Here is a 19,957-nt window from a genome sequence, read left to right on the forward strand (position 1 = left end):
TCATTAGGTCATTGATGCATTGGTCCCAAAAAAAACTTCTCCCATGGAGTTATTGCCTTGCTGGTGTTTGTGCTGTTTAATTTACTGTATTTTGCTTTTCATTAGTGAAATCACACCGGAAGGAAGAAGAATCACAAAATTGGATCAGATTTTGCTAAATGGAAATAATATCACCATGGTAAGCAATATTCCTAATTTTGTTTGATGCGTATAGTAATTAGACGGAGCTCTTGTTTAGAGATTTCATCTTTCGACATTATGGGCTGATATTTGTTAAGGTAAGTAAAAGTACTCCATGGCTTGATAGGAATTTTGATTTGAGATACAATAAAAGATATTTTTTCTATTGTCAGGTGGGGCTGAATTAGCCATAACATGACGACATCCGATGGTACAGAGACGGATCACCCTCTCTGAGCTCAGTAGACTCCCTGGGGGAGTAGCATTCCCCATTCTACGTTCCAGGTTGTACTTAAGGGTAGTAGTGGAAGGATCCTGCTAGCTATTGAGATGGTTCTGCAGGTAACCTTTCAGACTCCTTGCGGAGCCACCAGAGCAGTCATCTCCACTGCGATATACCGCAGATTTGGCTTTTATTGGCTGATTGTGAGCAATGACTGGCTTGCAGGAGGACACGTCCTCTAATCCGAAGAAAAAGCCAGAAAAAGCATGGTAGTATTTTTATTTATTTTTTTTTATTTAAAAACTCTTCTATACCGTCGTTAAGTTGGAAAACCATCACAACGGTTTACATATAGGCACGATAAAATTATGAGTGGTATAGATTACAAATTAATCATGTGCCATCATAGTATGGTAACAGTAAAGTACAATAAGCTATTTGTTTAAGTTAAGCTAATCAGTTTGGTATGACATTTTATCAGCAGTACAAAATTAACATTATCATGAGTTTGTTCGGTACGTCCATATTAATCAACTGTTTTTCTCCTTCTCTTTGTCTTTATCGACAGCTTGTTTATAGAGCCAGGTTTTCAGGTTAGATTTAAAGATTTTCAAATTTCTCTGGAGCCTTAATTCGAGATGGACCCAAAAAACAGCAGGGTAGGCGATCCAGTGAAGCCGTAAGGAAATAACAAAATGGTGGATGCCACAAAAAAGTCTTTTTCTATCTTTAATCAAGGAGACGTGAAATATCATATACAATTGCCCGACTCTGGCCGAGTTTCGCCACCTGTGGTGGCTGCCTCAGGGGCTTGTTAATCAAAGAACAATGTTCAGGTGATGTCCGGATAAGGTCAAATGTATACATATATATATCGTAAAAGCACCAAAATGGTTCGTCTCCTCTTATCCGGACCATCACCTGAACATTGTTCTTTGATTAACAAGCCCCTGAGGCAGCCACCACAGGTGGCGAAACTCGGCCAGAGTCGGGCAATTGTATATGATATTTCACGTCTCCTTGATTAAAGATAGAAAAAGACTTTTTTGTGGCATCCACCATTTTGTTATTTCCTTACGCCTTAATTCGAGAGGCATGGTGTTCCATAGTACAGGGCCAGCCAGTGACAGTGCTATTTCCCTTACTTGAGTGAGGTGAGCTGATTTGACAGAGGGGACAGTTAGTAGAGCCTTATTCGCAGATCTTAGATTTCTGTGTGGGACATGTACGCGCAGTGCTGTGTTAAGCCAGTCGGCTTTTTCCTCATGTATAAGCTTATGAATTATACATAGAACCTTGTATTGTATTCTTTGTTCGATTGGGAGCCAATGTAGTTCGGCAAGTGTTCCTGTTATGTGGTCCCTTCTTTTTTTGCCAGTCAAAATTCGCGCAGTGGAGTTTTGTAGTATTTGCAGCGGCCTTAGCGTAGATTGTGGTAGCCCTATAATAGTGAATTACAATAGTCTGTGCTTGCGAATATCAGTGCCTGGATGATTGTGTGAAAGTTGTTTAGTGTTAACAGGGGTTTCAGTCTTCTAAGAGTCATTAGTTTACCGTATCCTTTTATTTTCTGTGAGATGTGCTGGTTCATGCTTAACTCAGGATCCACTATAACCCCTAGATTCCGTACTTTTATTGCTAGTTCCACGTCTTGCTTATTATTGATTTTGATTGTAGTTTGTGTTGGGTGAATGTTTTTCCGTTCAAGGTGTAAGAATTCAGTTTTGTCAATGTTTATTACCAATTCCATCTGATTTAGGAGCTGTTTGATTATTTCAAGGTACATATTGGCTAGTTGCATTGTTTCTTCGATGTAGTTTACTATGGGTAACAGTAGTTGAATATCGTCTGCATATAAGTAATTTGTGATTCCTAGTCCTGCTAGAAGGTGACAGATTGGCAGTAGGTAAATGTTGAAGAGTGTTGCAGACAGGGCTGATCCCTGTGGGTCACCTGTTGTTAGTTTAATTTTGTCTGAAAGTGTGTTTTTGATTTGTGCTTGGAAGTATCTGTTGTTTAAATATTACTCAAACCAGTTTAATGTTTTGTTACTGAGTCCAATTTCTTTCAGTCTAGTGTGTAGTATTTTGTGATTTACCGTGTCAAAGGCTGCAGAGAGATCTAATAGAACGAGAATGTAATGTGTTCCTGTGTCGAAGCCTCTTAGGATAGTATCAGATAGGGCTAGTAGTAAAGTCTCTGTACTATAATGCTTGCGGAATCCATGTTGGGCTGGGTATAATATGTTGTTACTTTCAAGATGATTTGACAATTGTTTTTGTACGGTTTTCTCAGTGAGTTTGGCAATAAAAGGTAAGTTGGAGACAGGTCTATAGTTGTTCAGATTAAGAGGGTCAAGGTTCTTTTTCTTAATATTCGGTTTGATTATAGCTCCTTTTAATGGATCCGGCATTACTCCTTCATTTAGAGAAAAGTTGATGATGTTGGAAAGTGTTGGTGCTACAGTACTGGCAAGTTTTTTTAAATTCTGTAATAGGTATGGTATCAATTATATGGGTAGCAGGGTTCATTTGATTTATCATTTTTTCAACTTCGTTTTGTGATATCTCATCAAATTCTGACCATTTACTGACGTCTTTAGTGGGCATCTTAATTTCTTGTTTTGTTGTGTTGGGTATTTTTTTTATGTAGGTTCTCAATTTTATCACTATAGAATTGGGCAACGTCATTGCATTGGTTCACTTGTAGGGTTATTTGATTGTTTGTATTGTTAGGTTAGGTTGGTTAGGTTTTTCACTATGGTTAGGTTTTTCACTATGTTAAACAGAGTTCTGGCGTTATTTGTGAATTTTTCAATTTTTGAACTATAGTATTTTTTTTGGAGTCTAATATTGTCTTTTTGTAATATGTGAGTTGTTTCCTGTATTATGTTAGATTATCCTTAGTTTTGTGGTTTTTCCATTCTTTTTCTTTTTTTCTAAGGGTTCGTTTTACTTCTTTAATTTGTTCACTGTACCATGGATTGTTCAGTTTTGGTTCTATAATGAGGGCTGCTTTTAGAGGGTTTAATTCATTAGCTAAAGTGCTTGATTTGTTTAGCCAATCTGTTGTTGCGTTGTGACTATTTGAGCAATTTATGTGCATTAATTCTTCATTTAATTTATCTTTAAGTATTTCAGTGTTGAAAGGGGGGGGGGGCGGTATGTGAATTTCTCTGGTTCCTTGATCAGTTTCTGTATTGGTCCTATGTGCTTGATCTGTGAGTTAATAAGGAAGTGGTCTGACCAAGGGATTTGCGTGTATTCAGTTTTAATGTTTTCAAGGAGGTTACTGTTAATGAAGGTAAGATCTAAAGAATGTCCTGCTTTGTGTGTTGGTTTATCTGTGAGAAGTTTGAAATAGAGTGCAGTCATTACGTCAATTAGTGTTTGGCAGGTATTGGAGAGAGGGTGAACATCCATAAGAACATAAGAAAATGCCATACTGGGTCAGACCAAGGGTCCATCAAGCCCAGCATCCTGTTTCCAACAGTGGCCAATCCAGGCCATAAGAACCTGGCAAGTACCCAAAAACTAAGTCTATTCCATGTAACCATTGCTAATGGCAGTGGCTATTCTCTAAGTGAACTTAATAGCAGGTAATGGACTTCTCCTCCAAGAACTTATCCAATCCTTTTTTAAACACAGCTATACTAACTGCACGAACCACATTCTCTGGCAACAAATTCCAGAGTTTAATTGTGCGTTGAGTAAAAAAGAACTTTCTCAGATTAGTTTTAAATGTGCCTCATGCTAACTTCATGGAGTGTCCCCTAGTCTTTCTACTATCCGAAAGAGATGCGACGACCAGAATTGTACACAGTATTCAAGGTGCGGTCTCACCATAGAGCGATATAGAGGCATTATGACATTTTCCATTATATTCATCATTCCCTTTCTAATAATTCCCAACATTCTGTTTGCTTTTTTGACTGCCGCAGCACACTGAACCGACGATTTCAATGTGTTATCCACTATGATGCCTAGATCTCTTTCTCGGGTGGTAGCTTGGGTGGTAGCTCCTAATACGGAACCTAACATTGTGTAACTATAGCATGGGTTATTTTTCCCTATATGCATCACCTTGCACTTATCCACATTAAATTTCATCTGCCTTTTGGATGCCCAATTTTCCAGTCTCACAAGGTCTTTCTGCAATTTATCACAATCTGCTTGTGAATAATTTTGTATCATTTGCAAATTTGATTACCTCACTCATCATATTCCTTTACAGATCATTTGTAAATATATTGAAAAGTATGGTTCCCAATACAGACCCCTGAGGCACTCCACTGCCCACTCCCTTCCACTGAGAAAATTGTCCATTTAATCCTACTCTCTGTTTCCTGTCTTTTAGCCAGTTTGTAATCCACGAAAGGACATCGCCACCTATCCCATGACGTTTTACTTTTCCTAGAAGCCTCTCATGAGGAACTTTGTCAAACGCCTTCTGAAAATCCAAATACATTACATCTACCGTTCACCGAACCATGCTTCACTTCTTCCACAAGGACGAATTACCAGCCCTTGTTTCTCAGACTCCAGAGACTCTGGGCATTCCGGGCTCTGACCCTATGGTGGAACCAAAGAGGAACTCTATCTTGGTGCCCCCTCGTAAGGCCTCATTCTACTGTCCTATAATGTCAGATAGCGCGACAACAGTGACTAACATCAACTGCCAGGGAGGAACCAAGAGCCGGCATGTGTCTATGGAGATAGACCCTTTCTTAAAAGGGCCGGAGATAAACCTTCTAGGGATCTCGGCCTCCCAATTCACGGGAAAAGATAATGTCTCAGCAGTCTACTCCAGCAGAGAGAGCCTAGACCCGGCGGAATGAACGCGGTCGACCACAGCCCTCCAACTCATAGTAAATAGCCAGGGCCTCCCAGCTTTGGATCTACTGGCAACCCGGCTCAGTGCCCGAGTTCCCAGGCTCTTCAGTTACAGATGAGAACACAACCCTGGGGGCTCGACGCTCTCGTCCAAACCTGGTCACAGGAAGACCTATTGCACACTTTCCCATGGCCACAACTGGGCAGAGTCATCTGCAAGATAGAACACCACAGGGGACTAGTTTACTAGTCGCCCCTGATTGACCAAGACGACCATGGTACACAGACATGTGAAGACTACTTGTGGGGAACCCTCTGGGCCTACCTCCACACAGGGATCTCATCCAGCAGGGCCCGATCCTCCACGTTGGTCCATCTCGATTCTCTCTTATGGCCTGACCCTTGAGAGGGCCCATCCTGAAGAATCACAGTTACATAATGCCGTGATGGACACTCTGCTTCCAGCACACAAGGTCTCCACATCCCTGTCTTACATACGGATCTGGAGAGTATCCGAAACCTCATGTAAGAACTGCGGGATTCTCTCACGGACAGCCAATAATCCATGATCCTGGAGTTCCTGCAGGATGGTATGAAGAAGGGGTTGGCACTCAACTCCCTGAAGTTCCAACTTGCCACACTGACCGGCTTCACTGCTGAAGTAGATGGCATCAGACTAGCAACCCATCCTGATGTGTCCCTCTCCCAGAAAGGGGTTAAACAACTCCGACCACCCCTAAAGTGACTGGCACCTCTATGGAATCTCTACCTAGACAGGACTTCCTGCAGACCAACTTGTGGTCTGCCACCACGCCTCATAACATTGAAGGCGGCATCCTTGGTGCTTCAGCTCGTTGCATCTCCGAACTCAGGCACTATCCTGTCGGGAACCGTCCCTAGGCTCACGCCTAGAACCATACAACTGCACACGGTCTCCTTTTTCTTACTGAAAGTGGTTTACCTGTTTCACGTGAACCAAACCATCTTGAGACCATCTTCAGATGAACATAAGGACTCTGAAGACTCTGCCTCCTTCGCCATCTAAATTTTTTATTTATTTATTTATTTTTAATTTTTATATACCGATTTTCATGCATCAAATGCATATCAAACCGGTTTACAATGAAACAGTATAAGCAGGAAATAAAATTCCTTAGTCTAATACATTGAAACATCTGTAACAAAATAATTGTAAATAAAGCAAGAAGCTAAACAACATTACTAAAAGTTAAATTATTAATTAAAACATACATACAAATTATTTTAAAAGGAACACAAAGGTTAGCACGAAGGGGAAAGCCCCTTTGTCGCGCCCCTTCGGCGCACGACGCCTGGTGGACCGGCGTCGTTTACCGGCTGAAACGCTGAGCGTGATAAATGTCGGCAGACTCCTAGTCAGATACCTGAAAAGATCGGGACCTGTGCGCAAAACTGATTGCTTGTTCATTCTTCACAGCGGGAAGGAACAAGGGGAAGCAGCATCACGGGCGACCATAGCCTGCTGGATCAACGAAGTAATTAATGCAGCATACATAGAGACAGGAAAACCATTACCTCTACAGGTCAAGGCGCATTCTACAAGGGCCCAGGCAGTCTCCTGGGCTGAAACCAAGCCCTTTCGCCAGCCGAGATCTGTCGGGCGGCGACATGGTCCTCCCTACACACCTTCTCCAGGTTCTACTGCCTGGATGTTCAGGTCAGGGAGGACACAGCTTACGCAAGGGCAGCACTAAGTGGGCCACTGGCAGCCTCCCACCCTGTAGGGGAGTAGCTTTTGTACATCCCATTGGTCCTGAGTCCATCTGGCTACACGCTAGGAAATGGAGAAATTACGTACCTGATAATTTTGTTTTTCTTAGACAGATGGACTCAGCATCCCGCCCACGGCTGCTCCAGAAATAGAGAACCTCAGATATCAAATCTCAAGACTGAGCAAGTAAGGGTAAGCCATGGCCTACCTCTAATCCAAGGCACCCGCAGTTGCCCAGGTGTCGGCGCTCATTGTTTCAATGCACTGGTGGTCTCCAGTTTCAAATTTTACATATATATAATCAGTTGAACCAGTTCAAGGTCAATAAGGATAATAAAGTATTAAGCAACATATATCCACACTGGCTTTTTGAAGAGAATACTGACGAGCTGAGCATGCTCATGGGTATATGTAGGCTGACGTCAGCTTTGAAATCTGATTCCGTCTCCCATCTGCTATCAGGAGTACACTATACCCATTGGTCCTGAGTCCATCTGTCTACACTAAGGAAAACGAAATTATCAGGTAAGTAATTTCTCCAATTTGTGCCACACACAGTGGCCAACCCCCAACACACTCTGCAAGTGCCCTTCGCATCCACTATACTTTCAAATCTCTGGGGCTCTCCTCCCCCCCCCCCCCACCCCCCCCCAGCTTTCTGTAGAGGAAACAGGCTGTTTCAGCTCAGTTTTAGGTTATATCACATTATGACATTGAGCTGCCATGCCATGGTTAGTGCCTGTAATGACTGCGTTGTTGCCTAATTTTTGATAGTAATAAACCATCTTTAATGTTTAATGGTGTACTGATTACACATTCTTCTAACAAATGTTCTATAGAACAAATATGCAAATATTTGTTTCAAAGAAGGAAACTAGTTATGAAGTGTCTTTATTTCTTACTAGTAGAGTAGCCTTTCAAAAATGATAGTTTGACAAGGCATAGCAATGTACTAGGATCTTATCTTGAATTATAGCAGAATTCACAGCCTGTAAGTCCTTAACTTCGTTTTCCAAAGTTTCCAATCTTCTTGCATCTTCCTTACAGCTAGATTTGGCCTTGCAACAATAATTTCACATCTTGTGATAGCAAAGTTACATCTACAGAGCAAGATTTTAAAAATTGCAAGAGGACCTCGCAAACCTTGGAGATTGGACATGCACATGGCAAATGAAATTTAATGTGGACAAGGTCTGAGTGATGCACATAGGGAAGAGTAACCCAAAATATAGATACGCAGTGCAAGGTTCCACATTAGGAGTCACCATTCAGGAAAAGGATCTAGGTGTCATCGTTGACAATATGTTGACATCTTCTGCTCAGTGCGCAGCAGCAGTCAAGAAAGCAAATAGAATGCTAGGAATTACTAGGAAAGGAATGGAGAATAAAACAGAAAATATCATAATGCCTCTCTATTGCTCCATGATGCAACATCATCTTGAATATTGTGTGCATTTCTGGTCACCACATTTCCAAAAAGATATAGCAGAATTAGAAAAAGTAGTGAGAAGGGCAACCAAAGCAATAAAGGGGATGGAATGATTCCCCTGCGAAGAAAGGCTAAAACGGTTAGGACTGAAGGGGAGATATAATAGAAGTCAATAAAATGAGTGGAGTGGAACGAATAAGTAGTTGTTTGTTTACTCTTTCAAAAAGTACAAAGACTAGGGGACACAAAATGAAGTTACTGGGTGGTATATTTAAAGCTAGTAAGAGAATATTTTTTTACTCAATGCATAATTAAGCTCTGGAATTCATTGCCAGAGGATGTGGTGAAAGCTATTATTGTAATAATTTAAAAAAAAAAAGTTTAGACAAGTTCCTGGATGAAAAGTTCATAAACCATTATTAAGATGGAGTTGCAGAAATCTACTGCTTATTCCTGGGATAAGCAGCTGGAAATGTATTTACCCTTGTGATCCTGCCAGGTACTTGTGACCTGGATTGGCCACTGTTAGAAATAGGATACTGGGCTTGATGGACCTTTGATCCGACCCAGTATGGCAAGTGTTATGTTCTTAAATATCTAGTCTTGCTAGAGCAGTACAAATTAGAGTCTAGGGGTAACCACTGAGGGCTTTGACAGAGGAGGAAGAGAAACTTTACTAATCACCTGGATTGGAGTAGAAGATCCTGCAGCTTGAGCCAAAACTCTCCTACCTCCAGTGGCTCTACCTGCGGGAACATATACTCGCCTTCGGTAGTTGCCCTCATCAACAGTCCTCTAGTTCCCAAGTTCTCCTTTGCCTCGTGTGAGGCTGATCGATTCTGCAGCTGCACCTGGACAGCTCCTTTCTCAAGTCAACCAGTATCTATGTCATCGGAAGGCACCAAACTCTGTCTGACCCTGGCTCACTTTCCACAACGCAGACAAGCAGTCAGGAGGGCTGAGAGAGACATCACAGTCAAGCTGTGGGTCTCTTCTCCAACCACGTTGTCTGCAGGAGTCAAACCTTCAAAGATCCCCTAGGAACAGCTGATAAAGTTGTCCAAAGTTGGCTGAAGTGAAACTGAAACTGTGGGTTCAGAAGGAAAGATCCACAGCTTACCTTTCCTCTTAGATGGCATAAAAGAGGAAAGAAATCGAAGGAAAGGGAAAAAAAAAAGATATTCCAGTTGCCATTACGGAGATGCTTCAGAACATCAAACCATTCATGCTGCCATCTTAACTCTTCCCTCCCACCTTAATTCTATCTATCTCTGGTGGTAAGGCTTCCAGAATTGCAAACAGTTCTCCAGTTGAGATCTCACTAATGTCTTGTACAACAGCATAATCACATCCTCTGCTACTAACTATACCCCACCTTATGCATCCTAGCATTTCTCCGAGGATAAGCAGGATGGTAGCCCTCATACATGGGTGACGTCAGGAGCTTGGCACAAAGTTTCTAGAATTTTCACTGGGTATGCCATTATACCAAGCATCCATGCAGGGTCCATTCGGTTTTTCCACAGAATCCTCTGGTCACGGTTTTGCTTCACTCTCCTGGTTTGGGTGTTTTTCTTCTAGGTTTTTGAAAATTTTCTTCCTAGCCACAGAATTGTTTGCGCAGGGTCCCATGGTGGTCTTTTCCTCATAGTTATCTCTCAGCAAGGTTTCTTGTCAGTTTTGTTTCATATCATTCCCCTCTGTAGTGGGGCCCTTCAGTGCCTGATGGCCATCGAACCACTGCTGCCATTGAGTTTGGTTTTGCGTCCCTTTTGTTTCAGTCCAACATGACTTGTGGGTTCCACTGATGTCCCCGATTCAAAAGAACCATGTCTTTCATGGACTCCCATGATAGATGTTTCATTTGAATCGGAAGATTTCCCTGCCCACACTGGACAGGGATAGAGATGAGTGTGATTATCATCTGTTGCATGCCTTGGATGACAGGCGGCATCTGATGCTGTACTTGAAGATTTCCAAATCTTTCAGGAAGTCTGATCATCTGTGCTCCATGGTGGAGGTAAATCGGGTGAACTGGAAACCTATGTGGATGCCAGTATCGCATTACCTAGACAGGTTAGGGCACATTCCACTAAGGCTCAGGTGGTATCGTTGGCAGAGCTTCGGTTGTTGTCTTTTGTTGAGATTTGCCAAGCAGCGATTACCGCTTGGACATGCAGGCCCAGGAGGATGTGGCATTTGCATGTGCAATATTGATTGGACCGCGGGCAGCCTCCCGCCCTTTTCGGGAGTAACTTTGGTACATCCCACTCATGTGGATTGGCCTGCCTGAGTGCAGAGGAAAAAGAAATTGCTACTTGCCTGATAATTTCCTTTCTTGTAAGGAAGGCAGGCCAATTCACAACCCACCCTGGGCTACATGCTTGCTTGTAGTTTGTCCCTTAGGTCAGATGATGAAGAGTGTTATTTTTGTAATTTCATTTGCTGGACTGGTAAGTGCCATAACCAGCCCCTAAGGTTAGTAGTGCATGTTAATTCTTTTAACTGAGCTCACTGTTGGGTGGAATCATGAGTGGTTGTCTGTTAATAGTCATGTTCAAGTATAATCGGTTTGTCCACAGTTTGGCTTTTCCAGAGAATACTGGCGGACTGATGTTGGGGCAGGGCTAAATGTCAGCGAGTCAGTTTTACTCCATCTTCATCTGCTGGTAGAGGTGCATAACCCACTTGTGTAGACTGGCCTGCTCTTCTTAGAGGAAAGGAAATTTCCTAGCGTGTAGCAGATGGATTCAGGACCAATGAGTATAGTGTGCTCCTGATAGCAGCTGGAGACAGAGTCAGATTTCAATCTGACGTCAGCACCAGTACATATACCCGTGCAGGGAGCTCTGCTCTTCAGTATTTTCTGTCTCCATAGCAGTTCGGGACTATATACATGCTTGCTCAGCGTTAGAGTATTCAAACCAAAGAAGAAAGAAAATTCCAAACAAAGAAGAAATCTTACCCCTCCAGATGAGCCCTGCTGTCCTGCGGTGATACCTAAGGGTCCCTCCCCCAGTTGAGATTTCCTGAGGTGATTTCCGAGTTCCCTCAGAGGTAGGCCTCGGTCTGGCAGCCGGTTCCCGGCATGGCCTTGGCCCCCGGCAACGAGAGCGGCTGAGAAGCAGTGGGTGCAATACCAAGCGCGGTGGTGAAAGTACTTCCCTCTCTCCCCGCAGCCGGAGACCACCGGGAAACGCCGAGACAAGGTAAGGTAGAAAACTGTTTCTAAGTCTCCAGTCTGCGAGGCTCGGATAGCCGCATAGATCGCCTGCTGGCGTCTGTACTGTCGGGTTGATCAGCCCAGACCGGGCTAGACCCTGATCGGATATGAGGGCCCTCCCACATGGAGACCCTCTGGGGTGGTTGCCATCTTTCTCTTGTGGTCGCTGATGCCATTTCGCCGCTCTGTCCACCTAACTGAACCGTGCGCACAGGGACGAGCCGGGTGCACAAATTACTTGTGTGCACAGCGGCGCGCGCATCTCAGCATGCATCCCGGCCTACATGCACATCTTGGGCACACCTGGAGTGCATAGCTAAGCCTCCCTGCGCGCACATTAAACGCACAGTCCAGGGTTTCAATGACCTACACGCACAAAACCATGGCACCTCCGGCCAAGAAAACAAGGCACAAGCCCTCTGCCCAGCCTGCACATAAGAGCGGTGCAGCACGAGGAGGCCACGGCTCTGTGTCTACAGTGCGAGGAGGCCCTGAGAAAACCTGGACAAGGCCCTCCCCAGCCAGTACAGGAATCCGGATCCACCGATAGTACCCCGGACCTCTCTATCTCCAGCACGACCCTCCCCCAAATGGGGGTCCCTGGGGAATGCAGCGGTCTTTAATCTAGACCCAGGATCCTTCTCCTGGGTAGAATTCTTTAAGGGTCTACACACCTTTGTCCACATGCAACCGCCACCGATGGCACAGACGCATCTGCCACCAGAGGACCCTTGCCTCCTAGGGCCCTCCAGGCCTTCCAGTGACGTGCTCCCCCCGGCCAAAAGCTTCACCATAGGGGACACAGTCACCTCGGACGAGGATCAAAACTCCCTGGAGGAAGGGGAAATACCTCCAGGAACAGAACCTTACCGAACCATGAGGCGTTTCTGCTCCAGAAACGAGATAGCAAATCTTGTGGCTCTCAGCTTGAAGGAGCTCGTCATTCCAGGCACAAGTGCCACAGAGGAACCAAAGACGAACCCTCTCCTGGAAGGGCTCAGTCAGGCCTCCCGCCATTTCCCCTTGCTGCAAGCCGTACAACAGCTGATCAACTTGGAATGGGATGCCCTGGAGACCAGTTTCAAAGGGGGGCGGGCCCTGGAAGCCCTATATCCACTGGAACCCTCAGCCAAAGAACTACTAGTGTTCCCAAAGTGGACACCATGGGCTGCGCGGTCACAAAGCGCACTACATTCCTAGTTGAGGGAGGAGCGGCACTCAAGGATGCCCAGGACAGACTTCTGGAATCTATCCTTAAACAGTCATTCGACATATCAGCTATGTCACTACAGATTGCTGACCTGCTGTGCCGTGGTAACACATGCCTGCTTATCCATGACCAGGAACGCCGCCATGCCTGGCATAGCACTGGAACCAGCGGTATCCTTCCTCACGGATGTGACCTCTGACCTTGTATGCACCTCAGCCAAGGGCGTCTCATCTGTAGTGGCAGCCAGAAGGCAACTCTGGCTCTGAAGTTGGTCAGCCGATGCGACTTTCAAGACGAAACTCACGAGAATGCCCTTTACATGAGCCCTCCTGTTCGGAAGCGAACTGGAGAAGTTAGCCAACAAATGGGGCAAATCCCCAGTACCTCGGCTACCGGAGGATAAGAGCAAAAGAAGCCAATGCCCCTCTCCCCGATTACCTAGGGGAAGAGGATCACAGCATTTCAGACCCTACAAGAGTACATATCAAGCCCCTCGCCCTGTAGGCAGGGGCCAGTCCTTTCAGAACAAACACAACAAGATGGGAGCTGGGTCTGGCACAGGCCCCAGCCGCACCCCACAATGAGAATCAGCCAACCCATCCACAGGAAGAAGCCATAGGGGGCAGCCTTGCTTTATTCTATCAAAGATGGGTCGAGATAACAGCGGACAAGTGGGTCCTAACGATCATTCGAGAGGGATACTATCTATTTTGTATATTCCTGTAAATAGTCCGTTGCAGTTTTTATTTATTGCTTTAATTCCTCCCCCTCCTGCTCTTTGTATACTCCTCCTTGTTCGCCCTCCCTGTTCATTGTAATTTCTACCTTTAAAGTTACATTGTAAACCGGTATGATATATGCATACTAATACCGGTATATAAAAGTTTTTAAATAAATAAATAAATAGACTTCCACAACATCCTTCCGGACAAGTTCATGAAATCTCCTTGCCACGCACCCTCCAAGAGGACAGCAGTGGAAACCACACTGGCCAAGTTGCTCGCCCTAAAGGCCATAATGCCAGTGCCCACGCAACAACAAAATACTGGGCACTATTCCATCTATTTTATCGTCCCCAAGAAAGAGGGAATGTTCCGCTCCATTCTGGACCTCAAGTCGGTCAACCGCTACCTGGGGGTACCACACTTCCGCATGGAAACCCTGTGCTCGATCATAAGGGCGATACAGCCGGGAGAATTCCTTACATCTCTGGACCTGTCAGAAGCATACCTGCACATCTCGGTCCATCACGAGCAGCAGCGCTTCCTGCGCTTCGCGATCCTGGACCACCACTACCAGTTCCGGGCGCTACCCTTTGGGCTTGCGACAGCCCCTCGGACGTTCACCAGAATTATGGTGGTAGTAGTGGCAATACTGAGGAAAGAGGGAATCCTCGTACACCCATATCTGGACGATTGGCTGATCAGGGCAAAATCTCCAGAGGAAAGTCATCAGGTGACCACCAGAGTCAAGGCTCTACTGGAAAACCTCAGGTGGGTTGTCAACACAAACAAGAGCTGTCTACAGCCCTCCCAATCTCTAGAATACCTGGGAGTCTGGTTCGACACCAAACAAGACAAGGTCGTTCTTCCCCCTACAAGGAGAAGAAAACTGATGAACCAATTGCGAAACCTGCTAGGAAGTCCCCGCCCCAAAGTATGGGACTACCTCCAAGTTCTCGACCTCATGATATCAATCCTGGAAATGGTCCCGTGGGCAAGAGCCCACATGCGACCGCTACAACACTCCCTACTGTCACGATGGAACCTGATGTCCCAGGACTACTCCGTTTGCCTCCAGCTCCTGGAGGAAGTGTGGAACCAGCTCCAATGGTGGCTACAAGAAGACCATCTAAGCAAGGGAGTAAGGCTATCTCCACCAACCTGGGTCTTGCTCACCACGGATGCGAGCCTAAGAGGGTGGGGAGCCCACTGCCAGGAACTGATGGCCCAGGGGCAATGGAACAAGGAAGAGTCGGGGTGGAACATCAACCAACTGGAAGCCCGGGTGGTCACAGACTCCAGGGCAAATCTGTCAGAGTCATGTCTGACAACACCACAACAGTTGCCTATATCAACCGCCAGGGAGGAACCAGAAGCCAACAGGTGTCCCTGGAAATAGATTCCCTAATGGCGTGGGCGGAAGCAAACCTACAAGGAATCTCAGCTGCCCACATCGCGGGAAAAGACAACATCGCTTCGGACTACCTCAGCAGAGAGAGTCTAGACCCAGGGGAATGGATGCTGTCGTCCACAACCTTCCAGTTGATAGTAAACCGCTGGGGAACCCCAGCCATGGATCTCCTGGTAACCCTGTCCAATGCCCGAGTCCCCCAACTTCTTCAGTCGCAGACGAGATGCCCTCGTCCAGACCTGGCCACAGGAAGACCTGCTATTCGCCTTTCCCCCATGACCCCTACTGGGCGGGATCATCCGCAAGATAGAACACCACAAGGGGATAGTACTTCTGGTGGCCCCGAATTGGCCAAGAAAGCCGTGGTACACAGACATGCGAAGACTCTTGACAGGAGCCCTCTCCCCCTACCCCCACACAGGGATCTGCTCCAGCAAGGCCCGATCCTCCACGAAGACCCAACTCGATTCTCTCTTACGGTCTGGCCATTGAGAGGACATGCCTGAAGAAGAGCGGATACTCGAGGGTGGTGATTGACGCATTGCTTCGAGCACGCAAGTTCTCCACATCACTAACCTACATACGAATATGGAGAATATTCGAAGCTTGGTGCGAAGACCACAGCATCCTTCCGCGGACAGCCAAAATTTCCACGATCCTGGAATTCCTGCAGGACACCTTACAGAAGGGGTTGTCTCTTAACTCCATCAAGGTTCAGGTGGCCGCATTGGCATGCTTCGGAACCAAAGTGGGAGGCATTAGCCTAACATTTCAACCGGACGTCTCCCGCTTCCTGAGGAGGGGTCAAGCAGGTCCGTCCATCCTTAAAGTGGCTGGTACCCTTATGGAATCTCAATCTAGTACTAGACTTCCTAGCGGGAGCCTCCTTCATACCTATCCGCAGTCTGTCTCTACGACTACTAACCTTGAAGACTGCATTTCTAGTGGCAATATGTTCAGCCCGTCGCATCTTCGAACTTCAAGCACTATCCTGTCGGGAAACCTTTCTCAGGTTCACACTGGGATCCATACAGCTACGCACTGTCCCCTCCTTCCTTCCAAAGGTGGTTTTTCACTTCCATCTAAACCAAACCATCTCACTGCCATCTCCAGATGAGCATAAGGGCTCGGAAGAATCTCGCTGTCTTCGCCACCTTAATGGCAGAATCCTAGTCCAATACCTGGAAAGGTCTGAACCTGTACGAAAGATGGACCACCTATTCGTCCTTCACAGTGGGAAGAAACAAGAAGCGGCCTCGTGGGCAACCATAGCCCGCTGGATCAAAGAAGTAATCAAGGCGGGTTACGTAGAGGCAGGCAAGCCTCCACCGCTACAAGTCAAGGCCCATTCCACTAGAGCCCAGGCAGTGTCCTGGGCGGAAACAAAGATGCTGTCACCCACCGAGATCTGTCTGGTGGCGACATGGTCCTCCATTCACACCTTCGCCAGGTTCTACCACCTGGATGTTCAAGCTCGGGGAGGACACAGCATTCGCAAGGGCAGTACTAAGTGGGCCATGGGCAGCCTCCCACCTGGTTCAGGAGTAGCTTTTGTACATCCTATTGGTCCTGAATCCATCTGCTACACGCTAGGAAATGGAGAAATTACTTACCTGATAATTTCATTGTCCTTAGTGTAGACAGATGGATTCAGTATCCCGCCCACGGCTGCCGCTATGCATGAAAACCTTGGGTGTCAATTCCCGAGGCAGGACAAATATGGGTAAGCCACGCTTCCCTTCAGCTAGGACTCCCATAGTTACCGGGTGTCGGCGTTTCTCGGTTGAGGGCACTGGCAGTCTCCAGCTATAGACCACCTCAACCAGTTCAAGTTGATCACGTTTCTCAAGTTATTCAAGTTAAACAAAGTTAACCAAGTTAATCAAATGATCCAGACATACATATATCCACAATTGCTTTGCGAGGAGAATACTGAAGAGCAGAGCTCCCTGGACGGTATATGTACTGGTGCTGACGTCAGATTGAAATCTGACTCCGTCTCCAACTGCTATCAGGAGCACACTATACCCATTGGTCCTGAATCCATCAGTCTACACTAAGGAAAACAAAATTATCAGGTAAGTAATTTCTCCATTATCAGGTAAGTAGTAATTTCTCTTTTTGGGCTCGTGGCATTTACTGTGTTGCATATGATTCTCTTGCCTAGATCTAGTCTGGTCTACACAATGTTTTTCATATAAAACAATTTGTGAATCATTTTGAGATGTTTCTACTTCCAAGGTTTGGTGAACATGAATTTTTATTTGCTGTTTGTTACTGTTAGTAATATATTTGGTGATGATTTTATTGGTTGGTTTTGACTGGCTTACTCTGTGTGGCAGTTTTCTTTTTGTTTGCTTTATTATTTTTTTTGAACAGCTTTTTACGTTACTATTTTACAAGTCTCCAGAAAAAAACTAGGTTGATAGGTACTAACTCATATATGAAACTCAATGGGGCCAATGCAAAAAAAAAAAAAATGCACTGAAAGTGGGAGCTGAGTGTTCAGCGCCCGTTTTCCTAAAGCACCCCCAGGCACCTCTGCTAGGGGCGCCATGCATTATTTTAATTAGGGGTCGCGCTGTCAAAGAGGCGCTAGGGTCGATTGTGCACCCTTAGCACCTCCTTGACAGCGGGTGCCCGGGAGAGGTCGGCTGTCTGCTGGTTAAGAAAACGGACACTGAATTTTATCGGCATTCACTGTCCTAATCGGCGGAAAGCCATGGGTTCGGAAAACAGACGGTTAACTGAGCATCCGTTTCCCGAACCTGACCACCAGCACTTGTTTAAACTTTTTTTTTTTTAATCTTTCGTTCCGCCGACTTAATATCGCCACAATATTAAGTCGGAGGATGTTCAGAAAAGCAGTATTTTCTCCTTTTCTGTACAACCTTTTGGAGTGCTCAGAAATTCATGCTTGCTCCGAACAGGCATTAATTTCTGAGCGCAAAAATTTGCGTATTGGATGCATATTTTTTTTACCGCATGTGGAGAGAATAACTAATAGCCTCATTCACATGCATTTGCCTACACAACCTGAGTCAACTGCAGGTTAAACAGTGCACTTGACTGAGCGCACTGTATTGCATTGGCCCTGATATGTTTTAAATAGGGATTTGTGTGTTTCATGAATGCCAGCAGTATTCTCCAACAAAGCCACTTAGCAAAATAGCATCTGCATTGAAGACATTTTTTTTATTTTTTATTTTTTTTATTGGCAGTGGTGGTGACTTTCTTGGACAATACATTTTTTGTTTGTTACTTAGGAACATTTCATTCAAGACATTTGTTACCAGTTGTGCTATCACAGGATTTTCCATTATCAGGATCATTGTAGTCAAAGGTTATTGTAGATAGTGTGATGCATCCCAGTGGGTGGAGAAAGTGAGTGTGGCATTACTGTACTGTTGCATTTAGCTTTGCAGAGCTGGGAAAACCTGTATCTGGTGTGCTGGAGGTCAGTCCTGTGCTTGTTTCCAGCCCTTGAGGAGCACACAATGTTTCCAGACTATCTGGGATGACATTTCAAGAAATATTTGCATGTCTGATTACATCAAACACCTGGGCTCCCTTCAGAGCTCTGTGGCATTTCTGCTTCTGCCGAATTGTACAGTTCATGAAATTGTGTGAAATTGACTCCCCCATCTTTATTCTTTTGCCTTGTAGTTGGTTCCTGGAGGAGAAGGGCCTGAAGTGTAAATAGATTCCTTTGTCATCAAGCAAGATTTGTTTTGTTTCATTTTTAAGATGTCTCAGTGTTTTATATATTTTTTTTGTGTGTTTATGAAAACAGTAGATACAGTTTCCTGTTGAGGGAAGAATAGGCTTGAAAATGCTGACTTTGTAAGTTAAAATCATGATTGCTTGAAAAGAATAACTTTTCTGTTTTCCATAGTTTAAGAAAAACCAAACAAACAAACCTTATTTTCCTTTTTTGGTTATACACAAGTGGTTGTGTTTTTGCATTTTATTAATAAAATGACAATTTACTTCACCAAACATTGCTTCTTTGTGGTTATGAAGTTGATTTTGCTTTACTGCAGTTGAGAAGGTGCAAGCTGACAGGCACAGTTGCCCAGTGCTAGAGAACGCAGATCCATGGTCAGGGTTCTTATCCTTGCATATCAAAGTTCTAGGTTGTGGAAGACCAGCATTCAGTTTCGAACATTTTAAAAGGAACGAAAAAGTAGAAAGTGCGACATTCTCGATCACCCTGATCTAAAACCCTCATTTGTTTCTTTTGGAACGGTGCCAACTTTGCCCACCCCCTTGGCACTGCACCCTCCCCCCCCCCCCCCAAATCACTCACCACCAACTTTGCTTTTGAGATTAAAGAGCCACATTTTTGTGCATATAAGAAACTTAAGTAAAAGCCCAATACAGAGAGCTTGAGCAATCGTTTCCTTTCTACATTTCCCTTGAGGAAGTCTTGCCACAAAATTTACTGCTTTCAGATGCTCGTTTTTTGGAATGAGTAAGTATATCACTATAATCATGTTTCTTGGCATGTGGTTCCTGTTGATTATATTGCTGCTTCAGACATGAAGTGAAATGAGGATTGATTTTTTTTTTTTTTCTTTTTCTCCTAGGACAAGCAGGATGGTGTCCTCACAGATGGATGACATCATCAGATGGAGCCCGGCATGGAAAACCTTTGTCAGTTTCTAGAAGCTTTGACTGGCACACTGAGGGGCCGATGCAATAAAATTTGCGGAAAGCGGGCGCTGACTTTTCAGCACCCGCTTCCTTAGCGCATGCATGGTGCCCGCAAGGGGGGCGCCATGCAATAAACAAATTAGGGGGTCGCGCTAGCAAGGAGGCACTAGGGTTGCTAGCGTGACTTTAGCACCTCCTTCTAACACAATCCCGCGGTTACCGGCGGTCTGCTGGCTATGAAAAGCGACGCCGACTTTATCGGTGTCTGTTTTCATTACTGCAGCCGGCCGGTTATGAAAACAGACGCTGAGAATATCGGCT

At 45.1% G+C, this 19,957-nt stretch overlaps 1 protein-coding gene across 1 annotated transcript in view; it reads left to right on the top strand.

Annotated features, from left to right (window-relative positions):
- The window catches only part of LSM5 (LSM5 homolog, U6 small nuclear RNA and mRNA degradation associated), a 37,338-nt gene extending 18,364 nt beyond the window's left edge, over positions 1–18,974 (top strand). Inside the window, exons 4-5 of the mRNA XM_029589796.1 lie at positions 106–178; positions 18,647–18,974. Of these exons, the coding sequence (XP_029445656.1) occupies positions 106–178; positions 18,647–18,679 (106 nt within the window). The 3' untranslated portion in view covers positions 18,680–18,974. The remainder of the gene's footprint in view (positions 1–105; positions 179–18,646) is intronic.
- The last annotated feature ends 983 nt before the right edge of the window (positions 18,975–19,957 follow it).

Source organism: Rhinatrema bivittatum, chromosome 2, assembly GCF_901001135.1.
Source record: "Rhinatrema bivittatum chromosome 2, aRhiBiv1.1, whole genome shotgun sequence".
Classification (NCBI taxonomy): domain Eukaryota; kingdom Metazoa; phylum Chordata; class Amphibia; order Gymnophiona; family Rhinatrematidae; genus Rhinatrema; species Rhinatrema bivittatum.